General features: G+C 41.7%; 1 protein-coding gene across 2 annotated transcripts in view; it reads left to right on the top strand.

Moving 5' to 3' along the window:
* The window catches only part of syde2 (synapse defective 1, Rho GTPase, homolog 2 (C. elegans)), a 49870-nt gene that overhangs the window by 6015 nt on the left and 23628 nt on the right, over positions 1-20227 (top strand). For both annotated transcript variants that reach the window (XM_088312947.1, XM_088312946.1), the window contains exons 2-4: positions 1840-2126; positions 3055-3406; positions 14387-15519. In XM_088312947.1, coding sequence (XP_088169073.1) covers positions 1840-2126; positions 3055-3406; positions 14387-15519 — 1772 coding nt within the window. The remainder of the gene's footprint in view (positions 1-1839; positions 2127-3054; positions 3407-14386; positions 15520-20227) is intronic.

The following is a 20227-nucleotide window of genomic DNA, read 5'->3' as shown; positions in this document are numbered from 1 at the left end:
CCCACTTTGCTCCTTACACCAGCAGGAAGGCTGAATTGATGCTGAATGGCTTTCACAAAAACACAGCAGAGCTCTATAGGACGATCTGTGTAGTCACAGATAATCAAGACAGAAAAAGCTAAATGACAAAAAGCAATTTTGCTGCATGTCCACATAGTCCACTGTTTCTGCCCAGAAAGAAAAACCCAAGTAAGATCACTTTGCCGTCAAAAGTTCCTAAAACTAAGTTAATACTCCACCTGTCATTTGTTTTTTATGTCATAGGAAATAAGACTTGACATGAGAAAGCAATTATTCCTTTCACTCAAAGAAGTGTCACATACATGCTGTTTTTAAAGTCAATTTTAATTTCTGAAAATGAAAAAAAAAAAAAAAAAGATTTTTTTTTTGCAGTCTATAATTTGGTGGATGCAAATACTGTACATCGTTGAGGAAAAAAACAAAATATGTGGAAGGGCTCTTCTGAGAGTGAAGGATGAGAACTGGCTTTTAAATATTTCTGATATACAAGTTAGAGCAAGGCACTTTCCTCAGCACCTCTTTTTTTTCTCTGTAGCACACATTTTTCTCTCCTCAGAAACCAAAAACATGCCAGACGGTTTGCTGAGGCTGTTTCAAGAATGTTCATTTACGCTTAAAATGCACATAAATTTGCGCATTTGCAAGGCTAAAACTGATGCACCTTGGCATTGCTGAAGAGAAAATAGCCAAATATCCCCCAGAATGCCCTTGACATTCTGATTAATAGTGTGGCGATAAAAACACCATTACTAAAAAAAAATAGTCATATGAAAATGAGAGCAAATTACCAACAAGCCCAAACAAGATGTGGCTTTTTGAGCTCGAGAAATGAATGAATGAAATCAGATGTGAGAAAACAAATATGTACCGTATATCCATTAGTGGTGTAACAAAAAATGAAAATGAACGGTTTGAATCTTAAAGTTGAAAGAAGTGAGTACATTGAATCAAACCAATCGAATCATTCCACTTTAAAATATATCGAGACGTATCCAATTGTCTTTTCTAATGCACACCCCCATGGCTGTTTTTATTTATTCATTCATGTATTGTTTATTTACTATGCCACTTCTTTGGTTTCATGATACAGATGTTTCCTTCAACATGACATGGCATGAATTTGATTTAATTCAATCTGGATTAGGATTGAATTGTTGTTTGAAATTGAGATTGATTAATTAAATCGGTTAATCGGCAGCACTGTGCTGTCACGGTTCGCACAATGAAATGAATGTGATTATTAATAGTTGTTTTGTCTCTACGTACCCTGCGATTGACTGGCGACCAGTCCACCCGCGACCCTATTGGGGGAACGCGGTGTAGAAAATGGATGGATGAATGGATGTGAATGCTGATTCATTTGGTTTGAATTTCCCCTGTTGTGTGATGGTAAGTGCGGCACGGTGGCCGACTGGTTAGCACGATGGCCTCACAGTGAGAGACAACATCGGGCGTGGGTTCGATCCCAGCTCCGGCCATCCTGTGTGGAGTTTGCATGTTCTCCCCGTGTTTGCGTGGGTTTCCTTCGGGTACTCCGGTTTCCTCCCACATTCCAAAAAAAACATGCATGGCAGGCCGATTGAACACTCTAAATTGCCCCTAGGTATGAGTGTGAGCGCGGATGGTTGTTTGTCTCTGTGTGCCCTGCAATTGGCCGGCAACCAGTTCAGGGTGTCTCCCGCCTACTGCCCGAAGATAGCTGGGATAGGCTCCAGCACCCCCCGCAACCCTAGTGAGGAGAAGCGGTACAGAAGATGGATGGATGGTGTGATGGTAAGCATTACATTCTCTAACATCCTCCTTCTATTGCACATTCAGCTCTTGCTGAGAATGTCCAAACGCAAGAGGCTGCCAGGGCCATTGAGCTTTCAACATGGCGACCACACCTCCACACCATCACAGTTGCCAAGAAGCGCAATTGGCTGCAGCAGAGCACCCTTGGAAAGAACCATTGTAATAAGGATGAGCCGCAAGGCAAGCTGGGAGCTGAGGAGGAAGCCAGCCTGGGTGACCCACAACTACCGCCTTCGCCCAGTCCTTCTCCAGAGCAACTGAGAACTTCAGGAGCTCTATCTTCACGGCCAGCTCACCTGCATCTACCCAAGGTTAATCTCACAGTCTTGCTGTAATCGAGAACAGCTTTTAGTTGAATCGTGTGACATTCAAGAAATTCCTGATTTGCTTTGGTGGTTAAAGATAATCAGCTTGATCTTACGCGTACAGTCGATATGCTCTGAGCTGAAAGCCCTGTCAGATCAGACTAGTGCGTGATCTAAAGCTCTCATTTTCTCAACAACAAAAGACTAGAAGGCAAGAGATTGTTGCTTTTTTTTGTTTGAATTTAAGTCATTACGGCATAAACACAATGCATTGGTGCATCTTTTTTTAATGTTTTTTATCTCACAAATCACAGTCTATTTAAAAAAGTATGAGGACACTTGGCCATTATACCCATGATGGGGAAAAAAATGTGAAAAAAATAGATGTATTTGTCCAATTCGTTCAGAAGAGCATTTTTGAGATCTCAGGGCAATAATGGTTGAGAGGACCCGGCTTCAAATACATATACAATATACATAACTGTGGTGTTTGAAGGGTTTGAGATCAGGGCTCCCAAGTTTTTCCATACCTTTTGGGACAACTGAGCATGTACTACCATAGAATTTTCAGAATATTGACAAACTGGTGCATTCAAATTAAATTGTGTTCGATTAATTACTAACATCCGTTTCAAGACTTTTGACCATGGATTCCATATTATAGTGGGAGCACAAATTTGACAGTAAACAGTCAAAATAGTTGTGTGTCCGAAAAGTCTGGAATTATTTATTCTAAGTTTCCTTGTTGGGCTTGGAGCGCTCAAACTAGTTGTATATGTCTAGCTCATTAAAACAGTGAGTTTGTTTCCTTACCAGTAATTCGGTATGGAGTTAGGTGAAAATTAATTTCCTCTTAATATTAATGTAATTATATTTGTATAATATGTGCCTGTTTCTTACTGCGTTTACATTTCTCTCTTTTGTCTGGCTCTAGGTGAGTGTGTCGCCCCACTCGAGGAGTGTGGACCCAGCGGAAGAGAATGATGCCGACGACGAAGGCGAGATTTGGTACAACCCAATTCCTGAGGATGACGAGCTTGAAGTGTCCAACAGACCCTCTGCCCGTCTTCTTGACCCCCCTCGAACTGAGCCTCAGAGGAGACCCAGTAGAGGTCATAATGGGAGGACCCTGGAATCCAGTGGGCTGGAGTCGCTCGGTGAGAGCAGTTCGGGAGACGGCAGTCAAGGAAATGCTGGGCATTCGATAGATGCGCAACATCTACACAGACAGATGCTTGTGTCTAAACCTCTAGAGGAGGGAGGGCCCTCCATCAGCAAATCTGTAGGTAAGTCAAGAAAAGAGACACATCTTGAGACATTTCTACAGTTAGTGTTGAAAATGTGTCTAGTCAAAGAATTAACTTGGCTACCTGACCTCATGGAAATAATGGCTGAATTTCCGCAATGTTTTGGTTTCAGGTATAGCAGGGGTGCGCATACTTTTTCAGTATGTGGGCTAACTTAACATGACTAAGTCCAAATGCTCTACTGACTTCATTTAGAAAAAAAAAAACACTTCTCATTCTAACTGCATGAACCTATACGCGACAAAGCGCGCAACAGGCGTATTACTGGCTTGCCAGTATTTCAATCAAGTCCAATTCAAGACAAATTTCACAACGGATGGGCTGAAGGCTACTTTTTCGTACATACAAGATCCTCTTGGTTATATACCGTAATAGTTTTGTGAACCAACAGGGATCAACAAAACAAGGACTTGACTTAACTTGGGAAAATGAGACTGGCGTGGAGAACAGACATGAACACGTTATGAACAACGACAATCGACCAACAAGAACAGAAAGCAAACAAAGTAACGATACAAGCACAGGTGAACACAATCAGATTTGATCAGAGACACATACTAAACAATGATACGTAATACTAAACCAAAAACAACAAATACAGTCCTTGAAAATATGCATATTGCAAACATATGCAATCTTTTTCTTTTGGATTTGTATGCTTTTGTCTGACTTTTACCAGTCAGATTCAAACTTAAATTCTCATTCAAAATTCTCTAGCGGAATTACAATTAAATAGTTAAGAACATGTTGAGCTTGCTCATTTTGCCGCAATATCTTATCTTACAAGCATTTCACCAGATAACTTAATGCAGCGCTATAACGGCATATCTTCGCACAGTGAGTGCAAATCCCCCGAGATGGGCACTTTCCCCTATTTTGCCACTATGTCCTCCGTCTGGGCACCCTTCCATCATCATTCTTCTTATTCATAAAATAATCATCCTCGTCCACGTCCCTCCTAGTTCTCACCCCCACCTAAAAAAAGGACAATGCGAATGCAATGGGATTAAATTTGAATTAAAGAGGATAAATTGAAAAGCCGACATCCATCCATGCGTAGGGCGCACTACATTACAATGCGCATTGTTGATTTTTGAGGAAAATGGGATTTTAAATGTGCCCTATGGGTCAAAAAATATGGTTAGTAATTATATACACAGTATGAGAAATGATTGATAAATTACTGTACTGTTTACAACATAATGAATAAAATGTTGTACCTGGAAATTGTTAAAAACTCTGATCGACATAATGACAGCCAGCCCACGGCTCTTTGTCTCTTAATAAACTCAGCTTCTTTTTGGTCTTTCCTTACTTCCGACTTGTTATTTGCTCTGATGTGGCAACATGGTAGTTTGGACCAATTGGCACATGTTGAGTCGAGCCTATAATTAAGTCTTTACACAACACTTTTCTATGGCACGCAAACAGCCCTTTACTTGCTCAAGGAGCACAAGGAGTGTGAGTAGTTTGGGTATGCTGAGGAAATCTAAGACTTACGATTTAGTGCTCCGACCAAGAGTTTTGCTGCAAGAATGAAAAATGAGCTGAGGAATCATTCTTACAAAAAATCAACAACAAAACTGCTCACTTACTTAAATGCAAGTGATGAATTGTCATGCAGAACGTTAACCATTCTCTTGTTGGACAAGTTCTCGACTGACCCCCTGAATTTTTGTGTCTTTAATGGTGCAGGAATTTTCTTTTCTTTGAGACTTTTTCTGTAGGTTTAGGATCAAACCAAATGAGTTTCTGAGTTCAAGTCAACTAAAATTAAAGTGTACCTGGGTTGGTCAGATGGAAAAATAGAAAAGGTTTATAAAGAATTCCATCCATACATGTTTTGGTAACGCTGGCAGAGGTACCCTTTTATAATCATGACACAGAGTAAATTGAATTTCGGTTATTTTTACTTCACTGGCTGAATGAAATCTTTTAGTATATTTTGCGGCTTTTCTTGCTGCTTAAGTACATCAGTGGCCATAATTGGAGATGGCAGTTGCATTATCCTCATCACTTTTGCAATTGAACAAATGTTCTCTGGGTGTCTATGGAAGTGTTTTTTAATGTTTGCTTTTAACTGTGACCTCCTTTTGATCGGATTGATTTCCTCCTTTACACCATGTAATGGCTACTATTTTGGTGAATTAGTTCTGTTGAACAGGAGGCTTAAGGTAATGTTCTGGTGTTATGTGGTTCACGTGTATTGTTTTGGTGGCGTTGAAAACAGCCTCACCCCTTCGCTTCAGAGTTGCCTTCCTCCCTAAATGCTTGTAGAATTTGCTTTTAATTCCTGTGGGTTTAATGAGGCCTTCATTCTGCTTACCATCATTTTGTTGTAGATGCAGATATTAGAAAGTCAATTGGAATAGTATGTGTATGTTTACACGACAACAATCGAGTTTGAATTCCTTTCTTTTAATTTCTAAAGGCCTATGGTGGTGATACATCTCAACACATATTCAAAGTTATTCTAGAATAGATTTGCATTTGTGTATAAAATAGGTCATAACCCATATGGATTTTTTTAGGTCCGTGCCGATTGTGAAATTTGCCAGAAAAAAATTAGATAACTGATTAATCGGACAATTATTTTTAAAAATATATAATGACTTTTTTTTTTTTACTTTAATAAAAAAAAAAATGTTTACATGGTGTCTTAATGCTTCAGACTGCAAAGACTAATGACTAATTTGCAGGCAGTACATTTGATTGTTTTACAATAATTTGGCCTTTAACTTAACAACAGAGAGGAGTTTTCAAGTATAAAAACATGCAGAAAAGAAGATGGATTTAGCCTTAGATGTTGGCCAAAAATATATGCAGTAAGCATATACAGTAAGCAACATAATGAGTGGACTGACTGACAAAACATGATTCATGCATGAGGCCATATAAAGTTAAATCACATTTCTTCAACTACATTATTTTACAGGGATGACTTCAAAGTAAAAACCAGAGATGCCTTTCTCACGTGTCAAAACATGTCATCATTGACAAAGTTACATTTGAAAATACAGAACTGAAACAGAAACCAATTTAAACTCTAATAATGCATGCTAGGCGATGCAAGTATTTAGATTGTATTGATTGAATCAAAATACACTTAATGATATTATGCTAATTACAAGAATATATATATACACATATATATATATATATATATATATATATATATATATATATATATATATAACTTTGGAGATTAATTACAGTTTTTAAAGCATTCAAAAAATTACTCAAGTTTTATTTTCTTCCTGTCGCAGTTGAGCTCTGCTCACTTTGCAGCAAAACTTAAGAGGAGGGTCACTGACACAATGACTGACATTTATGTAGTTTTACTTTAAAAAGTCACCTGGAGAGGGTCATTGGAAAAATCTAAAATAAATTCCCCATCTGCAAACCCAAATTTAAATGCCATATTAGTCGTACGTATGGTGTATCGTTCAGCAGGTTCAGTATTTTACAGGAAAAGAATCATGTTCAAGTTTCACAGAAAATTATTAGAACAGTCTTGGAATCAAAATATGCTTCATATGTTTTTATTTCACACCAATTCCAAGCAAATCACACAATTGGAGCCCCCTATCCCTGCTTTGTGATACAGTATGTATTTTGGGACACCATAACATCTCTGTGAGAGTTTGTTGTGGTAGTTTTTTTTTTCACACCTCATTCTTGTGTCTGGTTTGCCAGTATTCTTTTGCATTGACCGAGACTGGGGAGGATGTAGCATTCGACCAAAGGGAGACGCTTTTCATAACAAAGCATTGTGTTACACTGGCAGGACAGTTTCCAGTGATTAATCAGATAAAGAGAGCTTTGGCTCAGAGGACCTGCCAAGGAACACAGTCTACTGTCATTTGCTGTTGCAAAATAAAGCTGAATTGGATTTTATATTCCACAACTTTTTATTAAGTATTTGGAATGATTGGTGGGTTATTAATCAACCCCCCCCCACACACACACACATTTGACTAACTTTTAGTGGTCTATTGACTCTTCAACATCTGTTTATTAAAAGGCTTGTGTATATTTGATTTTTGCAAAAAGCCTTAATTGTGATCACACAAGTGGTTTTGTAAATCCCAGTCAGTTTCCAAAAATAAAGAACACCAACCACAAGCTAAATGGATTTGGCAGATTTTCCTCAGTCGCATGGTATTGTGCAAAGGAATTGCAATAATCTTCTAACGTGTGAAAGTGTAACAGTAGTCCATTGTACACATAGTAAACATTATAAACATGCAATGTGTGGTCTGGTAACCACAGTAAAGAAGCATTCAGCGTGAGTTGCCTCACCACATCTTTGCAAATTCACCACAAGTCTGTTTGTGAATAACAAACTTTGATCCAAACACAGGCAGTTTTTTGAATGAAAATGCGGCAACAGCCACATTATTGCCAGGCACGCATTTTAGACCATCTTTTCTCTGTCTTCTGCTTTTGATTCTTCAGCATTATCATCGTTTATGGATTTCACTTTATTTGCAGGCGTAAAGATCGGACGGGGCTTTTGTTGGTTGAGCACAAATAAGTGCTGTGATGAATTAATGAAGCAGCGCAGATGTAGATGACCCTCTTTTGACAATAGTTTTCCTCTGTTCAGCCGGCTGGTTCTTTACCTCCTCACCGGATGCACTCCAGACTCCTTGTGTTCTGTCTATTGACTGGCTTTTTGTCCATTTGAAAGCCCTGTTTATATGGAAAATAATGATTGATGGACTCCGGGGGTAGTGAGCATTGTGTATTCCCAATCTCATTTTCTCTTTGGTCCCAGTTGTGGAATCTCATTTGGCCAGCGCTCGGAATAGGATCGCAGATTTTTCCTGGGAGTTGTTTTACTGTCACTGTCTGCTGCCTTCAAGATTGAACCCATGCTGCTAAAGTTACACCCGAGCTTGGGACTGTGAGTTCAAATCAAGAATGCAATCTTGGCGAACAACTGCACGGTTTGGCTGGGAGGGAGTCAACAAGACAGCGGGGCAACATTGTGAGAACAACACTCTAAATTCAGACTAGATTCCTTAGTCTGGTGTCAAATGTGAACTTTAGGTCACATAGTTGGCTCATAGTTTTCTCGGAATCACAGAAACTCTAAGAAATTTACTCAGTTCTCGAGCAAACTCAAATAAAACCCTCACTCAAATGACATGATAAGAGTTTCTCGGTTGCAAACAGCTTTTCTTCTGTATCATTAGTGTATTGAATTTTATATATATATAAAAAATAATAAACTCATGTTTTGTTTTTTGCTTGAGTGTTAAGCCTGAACATGCAATAGCAGAAACGGGATTCAAAACACAAAAGCAAAAAAACTAATGATAATCTCATGATTTGTTTCATTCCCAGATTAATGAGAAAACAATTACTGACAACATTATATGTCACAAAATCGGAAAACCATGACAGGCCCTCCTTGATTGTATATAAATAAACTTGTGTTGTGTTGTATTGTTATTAAGGATACAGTGATGGTATTGTGTAGTTGTGAAACCTTTGAACTCAAACAATTCATACAGTATACGGTATCTTATATATGGTGCAAAATTAATGTTTTAACACTCACATGTAGTGTTTAGGAACCATTTTCAAACAGTCATAGATCATTTAAGTGCATGTGAAAAAAAACTAAGCAAAGAAATCCTTTTGTCTTCTCTTGTCTCACCCCCCTTGGTCATTCGAGTTTTGGGATTTATATTGCATGTGAGTCACATATCTTTCTTTTCTAGTTCATTTCCAAATTCTACTACTGCTAAAACTTTAAAATTTCAAAGGTCTATTTTTTATCAGGTTTATATCTGGTTAGCACGACAGCCTCACAGTTCAGAAGTGCAGGGCTCGATTCCTCCCACCTTCCAAAACACGCATGGTAGGTTGATTGGACACCCTGAATTGTGTTTGTGAGCGCGGATGGTTTTTCATATATGTGTGTTGTGTTTTTTTTTTCCCTTGTGGAACCTATATTTAGCTTTTTGCGGTGGAATTCACTTGTTGGCTTTCAGGCATATTTTTATATCCTCTCTGATCTTTGATGCAGCAACTTGCCCTCAAAGCGCTGGCTAATAAAAATGTAGTAATTGGTGTCAAAGAAGGTTTAGGATTGAACTGTTTAGGATCGTAATGTTTGGGATGAATAATGTTGTAAGATAAGTGTGAAATTATATTAAAATGTTTTGGGATCATAGCAGTTACAATTATTAATGCAGGTCATTGTAAACATTTTTGGTCTGACAAATAGCGAGGCTTTAGTGTACTATTGATTTGTAATAGATGAACAGTGCAACAACCCTCCTGTTAGAGTTGAGGCAGGACACAAATGGCTGCAATGGAGCTTAACCACATGATGTCTGCATTGGCAAGTGGCCATGTGTTGCTAGAGAGAAGGCCTGCATGCTTGGATATATTAGCGAGGGTTTTGTAACCATCGTGATTAAGCAGCCAAGCTCCTGTGGCCCCTGAAAGGCCTAATGAGTTTGAGCCAAGTGGATAGGAAGTAGCACGGAGCAGAACCACGCGGTCACCAAGTGAAGAAACGAGTGGACAAGTGTGCCATTCACCAGTTTATTTACATTGGACGCAATGGCTCTGTTGGTTTTCACATTTAACACACACGTTTATTGTGGACATAACACTCAGAATTCTCCATGAGTGCTTCGACATTATCAGAGACAGCAGATTATTACCACAGAATACAATCTTACATCTGAGCCAAGGCTAATGTTTCAAATGAACCATATCCCACTTGAACATGTCATCTCTCACACACACCCTTCTCCTGCACCTGACTGGTGCCAGTGTTGTGAAAGGCTCTCGTCATAAATTCCTCGCCTGTGTTGGCAGGTGTTAGAGGCACGGTGCCCAATTGTAGCTCTAGGGTCAGCGCATGCGTGTGTTTTCCTCTTGTACGCATATGAACTTGCATTCTAGCTGCATGTTACAATAATTGACAAAGAACAAGTGCATATGTAGGTGGTGGGTTGGACACAGTCAAAGAGCTCAGATGTCATGCACAGGAATGCAGACCTTTGGCCTTTGACCCAGGAACATAGCCTTGGAGGGTAGTGTGTCAAAGTATCACCCCTAAACCTTAGCTAGCTAAGTATTGTGTTACTCTCTTGGCTGCTGTCTCATGGCCAAAGGCTAGAGGAGTTAACTTTGTGTGTCACAGTCACTGACTGTGCAGCAGGCATTAACTAGTCATTACAACAGTCATAAATCAGAGACTTTTCTTTTGTAAATATTACATCATCATTATTTGTTCAGTTTTCCCCAGGTGTTGATTAATGCCGGACTTGGATTTACAATTGCTTCAATGTACAAATTTTTAAAAGTACAAGCCACTGCTTGGTCGATTTATTTTTTTCTTCCATTGCAAACTAAACGATGATTTAGGAGGGGCTCCAAATATGCCGCCGCTTGGAGTAAAATAAAAATAAATAGAGCAATTAAGGGCATTAGGTAATGCCCTTGCATTCAAGGAGAGTCACAGTCATCGATGCACTTTCAGCCTTACATTGAAAGGGACAAAGGGGTAGAGGCTCAGTGGGTAACACCTCGGACTTGGGATGCCGTGGCGTCCAGACAAAATCTCAGCCTTATAGAATGGAAGCGTGCAGTTGGGTCACTCGGCAAGACTCTTTACGATACACGCCATTTCCAAGACAGTGTCATGGGTGGGTGGTGTCTGGAAGGGCATCTGGCGTAAAAACCGTGCCAAAAATATCGTGCAAGTAACTTGGTGTGGCAATGCAGGGCTAAAAGTCACGAGGCCGAAAGTCCAACAGCAAAGTTGAATGGGATAAACAGACAAAAAGAAAAGTCACTTGAAAGTCCAAACCCCTTTAAAGGTTCTCATCCAACACACAAGTACTTCAATACGCACAGTAATTAAACTTCCAAGGCATCAATGGAACTGCCCATCATTGTCCGTGAGCCACGACGTTGCCAGTTGATCAACCAAACGGTGAAAACAAACCTAAATGCAGTCCTCCAAGAATATTTTATACATTTTGTTAAAGTTCCGCTTTGGCAAAGTGCTGGGCTTTCCAGAGAGACATTCTTGATTTACTCTATATTTTTGCGTTTTCATTTTTCACGTGGTAGATTGGTAAAATCCCTCAAGGGGAAAATTAACTTAAAATCTGCTATTTTTGTGGCAGGCAGGCAAGTAGAGATGTTCGAGTAAAGTGTTGCACAAACATAGTTCTAGTGGTGGTAGTGGTGGTATTGGTGCCTTGTTTAGATGTACCTCGATAATAGTCAGGAAACAGACTCGCATCTTGCAACTCAAGGTGAAATAAGTCCTCCAGTAATTCGTGTACCCCAAGTAAAAAAAACATGCTTGAGGAATTTTATTTGTTCGTCCATCGGTGACATCGTCGGGTAGACAGTCAAGCCAGAACGCCAACTTCAAAATAAACCTTAGCTTACTTAAAAATATATGAACATCAATTTCTTGGTACTGTTACATTTTAAGTTTCCTATCAGTGTGTGGCAGCTGTCGCGACTCGTCTTCCTGACAATAGGTGGGGCTACTTCATATTGCTGTCACAAACTTTTGCCACCAATATCAACGCAAAGTCATCCTGAAATCATGTTCAAGTGCTAATTAAGAATGTAAAAATGATGTAAAAATGGAAATCAGTTCATTCATTTTTATGTAAAATGCATTAAATTCTCTTCTGTCACAATTGTTCTTTTACCAAGCAAAAATCTATCCAGTATTTTTTCTTAATTTCCATTAATTATGTCTTCATTTTATGTTTAATTCATTTCTAAATACTGACATTTTCTGCAGCAAACCATGACCCTGAGGTTTCAAATCCCAAGTTCGTAGAGATGAGCAACTGACACCGAATAAGTGGTCGGTATAGTCAGCTAAGTGTTTAAAGTTCAAAGTCATAAAGTAAAAGTCAAGATGTTTTCATCACTTAATGCTTGCTTGTTAACGTGGCAGGATGATCCGTTGCTTCATCACCATCATCGTCATTATTATTACTACTATTATTGGCACAGCCAAGGTAGTTTTGAGCTCTTTGTGTGTGTTTTTCACCCACGTAATGGCTGTAGGAATAATGTCATCGTTTGTATATGCAGTGACATGCAAGGCTTCATTCTCGGGGTAAACACGTTTCAGATTTCATTGGGCCCCTCCCGAGTTGTTATTTGGTGAATTTTCACCTACTATGGTCCCCACCCATTTTCCTCTTCTCAGAGCGCCTCTGTGTCTATTATTGGCAGGAAGCTTGGATAAGGAAGGCTACTGAGTGAAGGGGGGAAAGGAGGCTAAACACGGTTGGTTGAAGAATGTGAGTGAGCAGCACTGTTCACTTGTACATTCACCAGCAGCTTTGCCAGCCCTCCAGTTGAACATACAGAACTCTCAGTGCCTGGACAAGGGGAGTCTTTGTCCCCCATCCTTTGGTCACATCCTGTACTGGTCCCCATCCTATGCTGCATGCTATTACACCACCTTTGCCTCCTCCCTCTCACTTGTGGGACCCAAAATATAACTCCCGGTTCCTTCTGAAAATATAGCTCGGAACTATCAATAGCTCTTCTTTCCTCTCTGTGTGTATTGCTTTCTCCACAGAACCACTCTTGTGTCAGAAGTTTATTATCAGGTTATCTAATTTAAAAAGCTTAATAAAATCACCTAATGCATTAAAACACAATAGAAATGCCTGAAAAGAGGCCAAGTTTTGAGACTTGGCATCATTTTGGCATTAATATGGCATCTAGCGGCCCTTATTGCGTGATCCAAATGGGGTTAGTTCTAAAAGCAGTCATCAAAGCACTTGCCAAGTCATGTGATACAGACCTAATCCTGCATGAACTGAGGCTCCCATGCTACAAGGTGTTCCCTCTTAAGTGGAAAGGAGGCAGGTATACGACTGACGGAATCAGTCTGAATGTGGATACAATGTGTTTTTCTGTCTAAGACTGGCTCAAGTTAACTATTGCGGAAATAACGCGACACTCATGAGTGGGAAAATTCCACTTTAAGTCTGAGTCTGCTTTCTTTTTCCTTGCCAAGATTGGTAAAAGACAAAAAAATGAATCCTGTTAAAATGCCTGATTTTAAAAGGACAATAATTTTATTTTGCTCATAAACAGTATATTGTCATACATTACATGGGACAAGTCGATCCAAAACCAAGTAAACCTAACACGTTAGATTACTTGGTTTAAGTTGTAACTTTACGAGCAGCTGTCTGTAAAAGGTGAATTCATATAGTAGCTTTGGTTCATCTTAAGTGCTTCAATGAGGTGTCCTATTTCATAACTAATTAAATTCTCCACACAAGATTAAAACAACCGTATTATAACAGTGCTGTAGACTAAGTATGTTTGAGGTTTACCACAAGTGTGTGTTCTCTTGGGGTAATTTTTATTTATGGATGCTATCAGGAGATTGACTTGGCCAGTCTAAAACCTTCCAGTTCTTGTTCCTGATGGGCTTGTTTGTTGCTTTAGGACATTAACTTGCTGCATGTTGAAGGCTCTCCCCATCGGTTTGGTTACATCTTTCTGAATTTTTTCTGACAAAACGTATTTGTAGACTAAAGAGTTCATTTAACCATCTAGCTATCGAGTAGAGCGGGTCTGGGCAAACTACGGCCCGGGGGCCACATGCGGTCCGTTAAAAGTTTTAGTCCGGCCCGCCAAACTACAAAAAAATTAAATGAATAAACTTGTTAATGTTTTATTTTCTAAATACTGTGTTTTTTCAAAGACAAAGCATTTGTTCACTTTCATTTCAAATTCAATGTATTTTTTTTCTCCGATGAGGTGAGGGTACCAAAACACTCCATCCATCTGCTCCTGGTCCGCCAATCAAAAAGTTTGCCCACTCCTGTAGTAGAGGTAGCAGTGCAGTGCTAGTGCTTCCAAAAGATAATGTAAATTCAACATGGTAGATCTCCTTTTTAACTTGTTTTTTCCTTGCCTTTGTAGATGTTCCTGACTTTCCCAGTAGTGTTGGATTCTCCCCTCCTTCCAGTCCAAACCCTACTAAGAAAAGCAGTTCGATTAACTGGTCATTCCCAGACAAGATTAAATCCCCGCGCACCGTCAGGAAAATTTCCATGAAGATGAAGAAGCTTCCTGAGCTTAGCCGGAAACTCAGCGTTAAGGGTCAAAGCAGCAGCAACAGCAATGGAAGTGGACATTTAGAGCCCCGATCTCATTCACTTCGAGCTACAGGTGGGGGGCCTGAGGTCACTTGCCAAAGTTCAGGCCCTCAACGATTGGCTGCATCCGGTGTCGGGCTTGCCAGCCGAAATGTGATCTCACGCTACCATTTAGACAGCAGTGTGTCCACGCAACACAGCTTCGATAAGAAAAAAATCAATGGCAGCTCCAAGTCTGCCAGTAAAGGTGGCTACTTAAGCGATGGCGATTCGCCAGAGCTGGTGGCCAAATCTGGGAAGCACAGTTCTGTTGACGGCAAGGGAGGCAGATATAAGGACTCAGAAGGACCAAGTGGAAGCTCAAAACTAAATGGTACAGATTTGGACATTGATGCTTTCCGCCATTATAGTTTCACGGAGCAGCCCAAATGTAGCCAGTACATCTCTGGACTGATGAGCCTGCACTTTTATGGTGCCGAGGACCTCAAACCGCCTCGCATTGACTCACGTGATGTCTACTGCGCCATCCAAGTGGACTCAGTTAATAAGGCACGGACTGCACTCCTTACCTGTCGAACTACTTTCTTGGGCATGGACCACACCTTCAACATCGAGCTGGAGAATGCACAGCATTTGAAGCTCGTTGTGTTCAGCTGGGAGCCTACACCAAGGCGAAATCGTGTCTGCTGTCACGGCACAGTGGTCCTCCCTGCACTCTTTAGAGTAATACGTTCCCACCAGCTGGCAGTCAAGCTGGAACCTCGTGGGCTGATATACGTCAAGTTGAACCTGATGGAGCAGTGGCAGAACTCCCTGGATGGTGGACCAGATGGCAACAGGGAGCCGCAAGTCTTTGGTGTGGAGGCCTGGCGGGTGGTGGAGCGGGAAGACAGCGGACTCTTGGTGCCGCTGCTTATAAGCAAATGCATCAACGAGATCGAGAAACGGGGTTGCCAGGTGAGTCCAAACCCACACATCTAAACTGTAGAAGTTCAGCAAAATGAAATAATCTTGTTTCTTCTTTACTGCAATCACAGATTTTAAAATGTCATTTAAATCACATATTTTCACCTTTTACGCAACACCACATCTATTTAACTATGGAAGTCTTTAGATTCTGAGTGGATCACCATAAATGGATGACTTTTATTTTATACACAAGTTGGCGTGTAAAGGACTAAAGTGAATACAGATGCATATCAACACAGTTCCTATACTTCATTTAGCCTAAAGCAGAAAACATAAAGAGATTCTTTATGGGAGTCAGGAATAATAGTGACATTAGATGCCCTGAATAACGTGACAAGTATTCGCCCCGCGGCCACCAATCACATAACAGAACAAGCATGGGATGAATGGAAAAAGGAGCTGCCCTCCACTTCATGATGGCAATGGCTTCTTGAGGCACTTTCGTCTTATTTACAGAAGAGAAAGCATTAAGCGTTAAGAGACAGGTCATGTGATGACGATGGGTCATGTGATCATCTTAACCTCCATCAGCCACTCGAGCACATTTTAGGTGCTCATAGAATCTTACAAGCAGTGCTAGAGAGGCAACATTTCTTCTAATTTGAAGTGAGTGACAGTATAAGTGTTTGGCCATTGTTCATAAAATTACTCTTGAGGGGCAAGCCCATGGCAGCGGGTGCCTGGGGCCAACAGGCAAACCATTAAACCTTTAAAATGAGGCCAAACATGCCTCAGCGGTTAACTGTGGCAGCTAATGGTTCTTTGTTTGTTTCCAAGGTACTAATTTTTATTTCCTGATATCGCTTTTTTTCATTATTCTTTCAGTCATTTATTTAATATATCAGTCTTATCATTTATAGCTATTGTTGAAGTATTTAAAACAACTGTGATAGGCTTTAACCTTGGAGAAGACCATTGGAGAATCATGTATGGAAATGGGCATAGATGTCAGATTGATGATTTTAGACCAATTGCTTAATTTGTTTTACTTGAATGGCTAAATGATTTTAGGAAAATATTGAATTGTGATTTTTCTGACAGATTGCCATTTTGATTCAATTCACTATTTTCTTCAAAGCAAGCTTCGGTGCAATATTCACTATGTACAGTTACATTTACAAACGTGACAAAAAATAGATTGTAAAATCTATAAAGGTATTTCAATCAATAAAGCAAGACCAACTACATGCTTAAATATTTAATTATGTGTAATAGTGTTTTCAAACACATTTTATTACTACTTGTATGATGATATTTAAATGTGTTTTTGCATATTTCTGTCAGAGACTTCAAACAGTGACTGATGGCTTTGCGATGTGGCTTGAAATGGTATAAATCAGGGGTGTCAACTGTCAAAGTAATTTTTGTTGTGGGCCACATTATGGTATTGGTTTCCCTCTTGGAGACGTTGTAACTATGAACTCATATAGGCCTACTTTAAATGTATGACTATTGCATATTATTACATGTACACTACAAATTGATGGATAACTCATTTTTAAAATCAGAATCCATGCGAAATGTATTGGTTCAACAACAAATAACACGTTTCAGTTTAATTTAAACACGTAATTGTTTGACAATAAAATGCTTGCAATAGCATACATTTAAGACACTTTACAATTTTGGTATCTTGGCGAGAAGCATGACGTCAAGGCACACCATTTGCCTTCGCGGGTCATATAGAATGATATGGCGGGCCGGATCTGGTCCCCTGGCCTTGAGTTTGACACCTGTGGTATAAATACAATCCTTTCACACTAATGGTGAGCGTAAAAGTGTAAAAATTATAATGAAAGTACAAGTATTTCAGAATGGGGTATTTAAATTTGAAAGGTAAATATTTCCTCTTAAAAGGTCAAAAGGTATCAGATTTTATATATGTTTTGTTTACATATATTCTCTGTCATATTCTGGTTTGTAATTTTAGTTAGTTTTTTTTTCCATGTTTTTTTCCTTGTGTTCTTTTTACGTCTCTGTCTTGTCATGCTTATCGTGTCCACCTGTGTTTGTTGACACAAACCCTCGTGTTGACCAATCATCTGCCTCCAACCCTTTGTGTCTTGTCCAGGTGTTCCTTGTTGTCTCTTCAATTGCTTTGTATTTAGTTCCCTGGTTCCCTTGAGTCCTTGTCATTTCATTGTCTGTTTTCATATGTCCTCTGTCTTGTCTCCTTTAGTCAAGTTAGTTCATGTCAAGTCGATTTTGTTTATTTGCCTGACACTTCTTTTATTTTTTTATTTATTTTTTGTTCATTCCAAGTTCCTTGTTTGCCTTTTTGCTTTATTGACATTAAATGCCCCTATAATTTACTCCAGCCTCACGTCCCTGCATTTGGGTCCTCCTTCACCTCAAACTGATATTTACTCTTTCATTTCATTCAAATTCTGTCATCAGCGGTAACTGATTCATTTCCGTTTGTTGAGCATGCTTTATATTTGTGGCTGCTGTCATCGTTGGTTTCTCCTCCAATGTGGCCCCTCCATGAGCTGTCACCTTATCGTGGTGGAGGGGTTTGCGTGTCCCAATGATCCTAGGAGCTAAGTTGTCGGGGGCTTTTTTGCCCCTGGTAGGGTCACCCATGGCAAACAGGTCCTAGGTGAGGGTCCAGACAAAGCATGGCTCACAATAACCCCAATGATGACCACAATATATGGACCACGATTTCCCTTGCCCGGACGCGGGTCACAGGGGCCCCCCTCTGGAGCCAGGCCTGGAGGTGGGGCTCGTTGGCGAGCGCCTGGTGGCCGGGCCTGCACCCATGGGGCTCGGCCGGGCTCAGCCCGAAGAGGCAACGTTGGTCCCCCCTCACATGGGCTCACCACCTGTGGGAGGGGCCAAAGGGGTTCGGTGCAATGCAAGTCGGGCAGCGGCAAGAGGCAGGGACCTTGGCGCTCTGATCCCCGGCTACAGAAACTAGCTCTTGGGACATGGAATGTCACCTCTGTGGCTGGGAAGGAGCTTGAGCTGGTGTGCGAGGCAGGGAAATTCCGACTAGATATAGTCGGGCTCACCTCCACACACAGCTTAGGCTCTGGTACCAGTCCTCTTGAGAGGAGTTGGACACTCTTCCACTCTGGAGTTGCCCAAGGTCAGAGACGCCGAGCAGGTGTGGGCATACTTATTGCCCCCCGGCTTGGCGCCTGTACACTGGGGTTCACCCCGGTGGACGAGAGGGTAGCCTCCCTCCGCCTCAAGGTGGGGGGACGGGTGCTGGCTGTTGTTTGTGCTTATGCACCAAACAGCAGTTCAGGGTACCCACCCTTTTTGGAGTCTTTGGAGGGTGTGCTGGAGAGCGTTCCCCCTGGAGACTCCCTCGTCCTGCTGGGGGACTTCAATGCTCATGTGGGTAACGACAGTGAGACCTGGAAGGGCGTGATTGGGAGGAATGGCCCCCCCAATCTGAACCCGAGCGGTGTTCTGTTACTAGACTTCTGTGCTCGTCATGGATTGTCAATAACGAACACCATGTTCAAGCATAAGGGTGTCCATATGTGCACTTGGCACCAGGACACCCGAGGCCGCAGTTCGATGATCGACTTTGTAGTCGTGTCATCGGATTTGCGGCCGCATGTTTTGGACACTCGGGTGAAGAGAGGGGCGGAGCTGTCAACTGATCACCACCTGGAGGTGAGTTGGCTCCGATGGTGGGGGAAGATGCCGGTCCGACCCGGCAGACCCAAGCGTATTGTGAGGGTCTGCTGAGAACGCTTGGCAGAATCCCCTGTCAGAAAGAGTTTCAACTCCCACCTCCGGCAGAACTTCGCCCACGTACCGGGGGAGGCGTTGGACATTGAGTCTGAGTGGACCATGTTTCGTGCCTCCATTGTTGAGGCAGCCGATCGAAGCTGTGGACGCAAGGTTGTCGGTGCCTGTCGTGGCAGCAACCCCCGAACCCGCTGGTGGACACCGGCGGTAAGGGATGCTGTCAGGCTGAAGAAAGAGTCCTATCGGGCCTTTCTGGCCTGTGGGACTCCGGAGGCAGCTGACAGGTACCGACTGGCCAAGCGGAATACGGCTTCGGTGGTTGCCGAAGCAATAACTCGGGCGTGGGAGGAGTTCGGTGAGGCCATGAAAAACGACTTCCAGACGGCTTCGAAGAAATTCTGGTCGACCATCCTTCGTCTCAGGAGAGGGAAGCAGTGCACCATCAACACTATTTATAGTGGAGATGGGGTGCTGCTGACCTCGACTCGGGACGTTGTGAGTCGGTGGGGAGAATACTTCGAAGACCTCCTCAATTCTACCGACACGCCTTCCATTGAGGAAGCAGAGCCTGAGGACTCCGTGGTGGACTCATCTATCTCAGGGGCTGAAGTAACCGAGGTGGTTAACAAGCTCCTCGGTCGCAAGGCCCGGGGGTGGATGAGATCCGCCCGGAGTTCCTTAGGGCTCTGGATGTTGTGGGGCTGTCATGGTTGACACGCCTCTACAACATTGCGTGGACATCGGGGACAGTGCCTCTGGATTGGCAGACCGGGGTGGTGGTCCCCCTTTTTAAGAAGGGGGACCGGAGGGTGTGTTCCAATTATAGAGGAATCACACTCCTCAGCCTCCCTGGTAAGGTCTACTCAGGGGTACTGGAGAGGAGGGTCCGTCGGGAGGTTGAATCTCAGATCCAAGAGGAGCAGTGTGGTTTTCGTCCTGGCCGTGGAACGGTGGACCAGCTCTACACTCTCTACACAGAGTCCTTGAG

The sequence above is a fragment of the Idiotropiscis lumnitzeri genome, chromosome 13 (assembly GCF_059441095.1).
Source record: "Idiotropiscis lumnitzeri isolate Australia: NSW breed Sydney's pygmy pipehorse chromosome 13, RoL_Ilum_1.0, whole genome shotgun sequence".
NCBI lineage: Eukaryota > Metazoa > Chordata > Actinopteri > Syngnathiformes > Syngnathidae > Idiotropiscis > Idiotropiscis lumnitzeri.
This window is presented reverse-complemented; position numbering and strand designations above follow the sequence as displayed.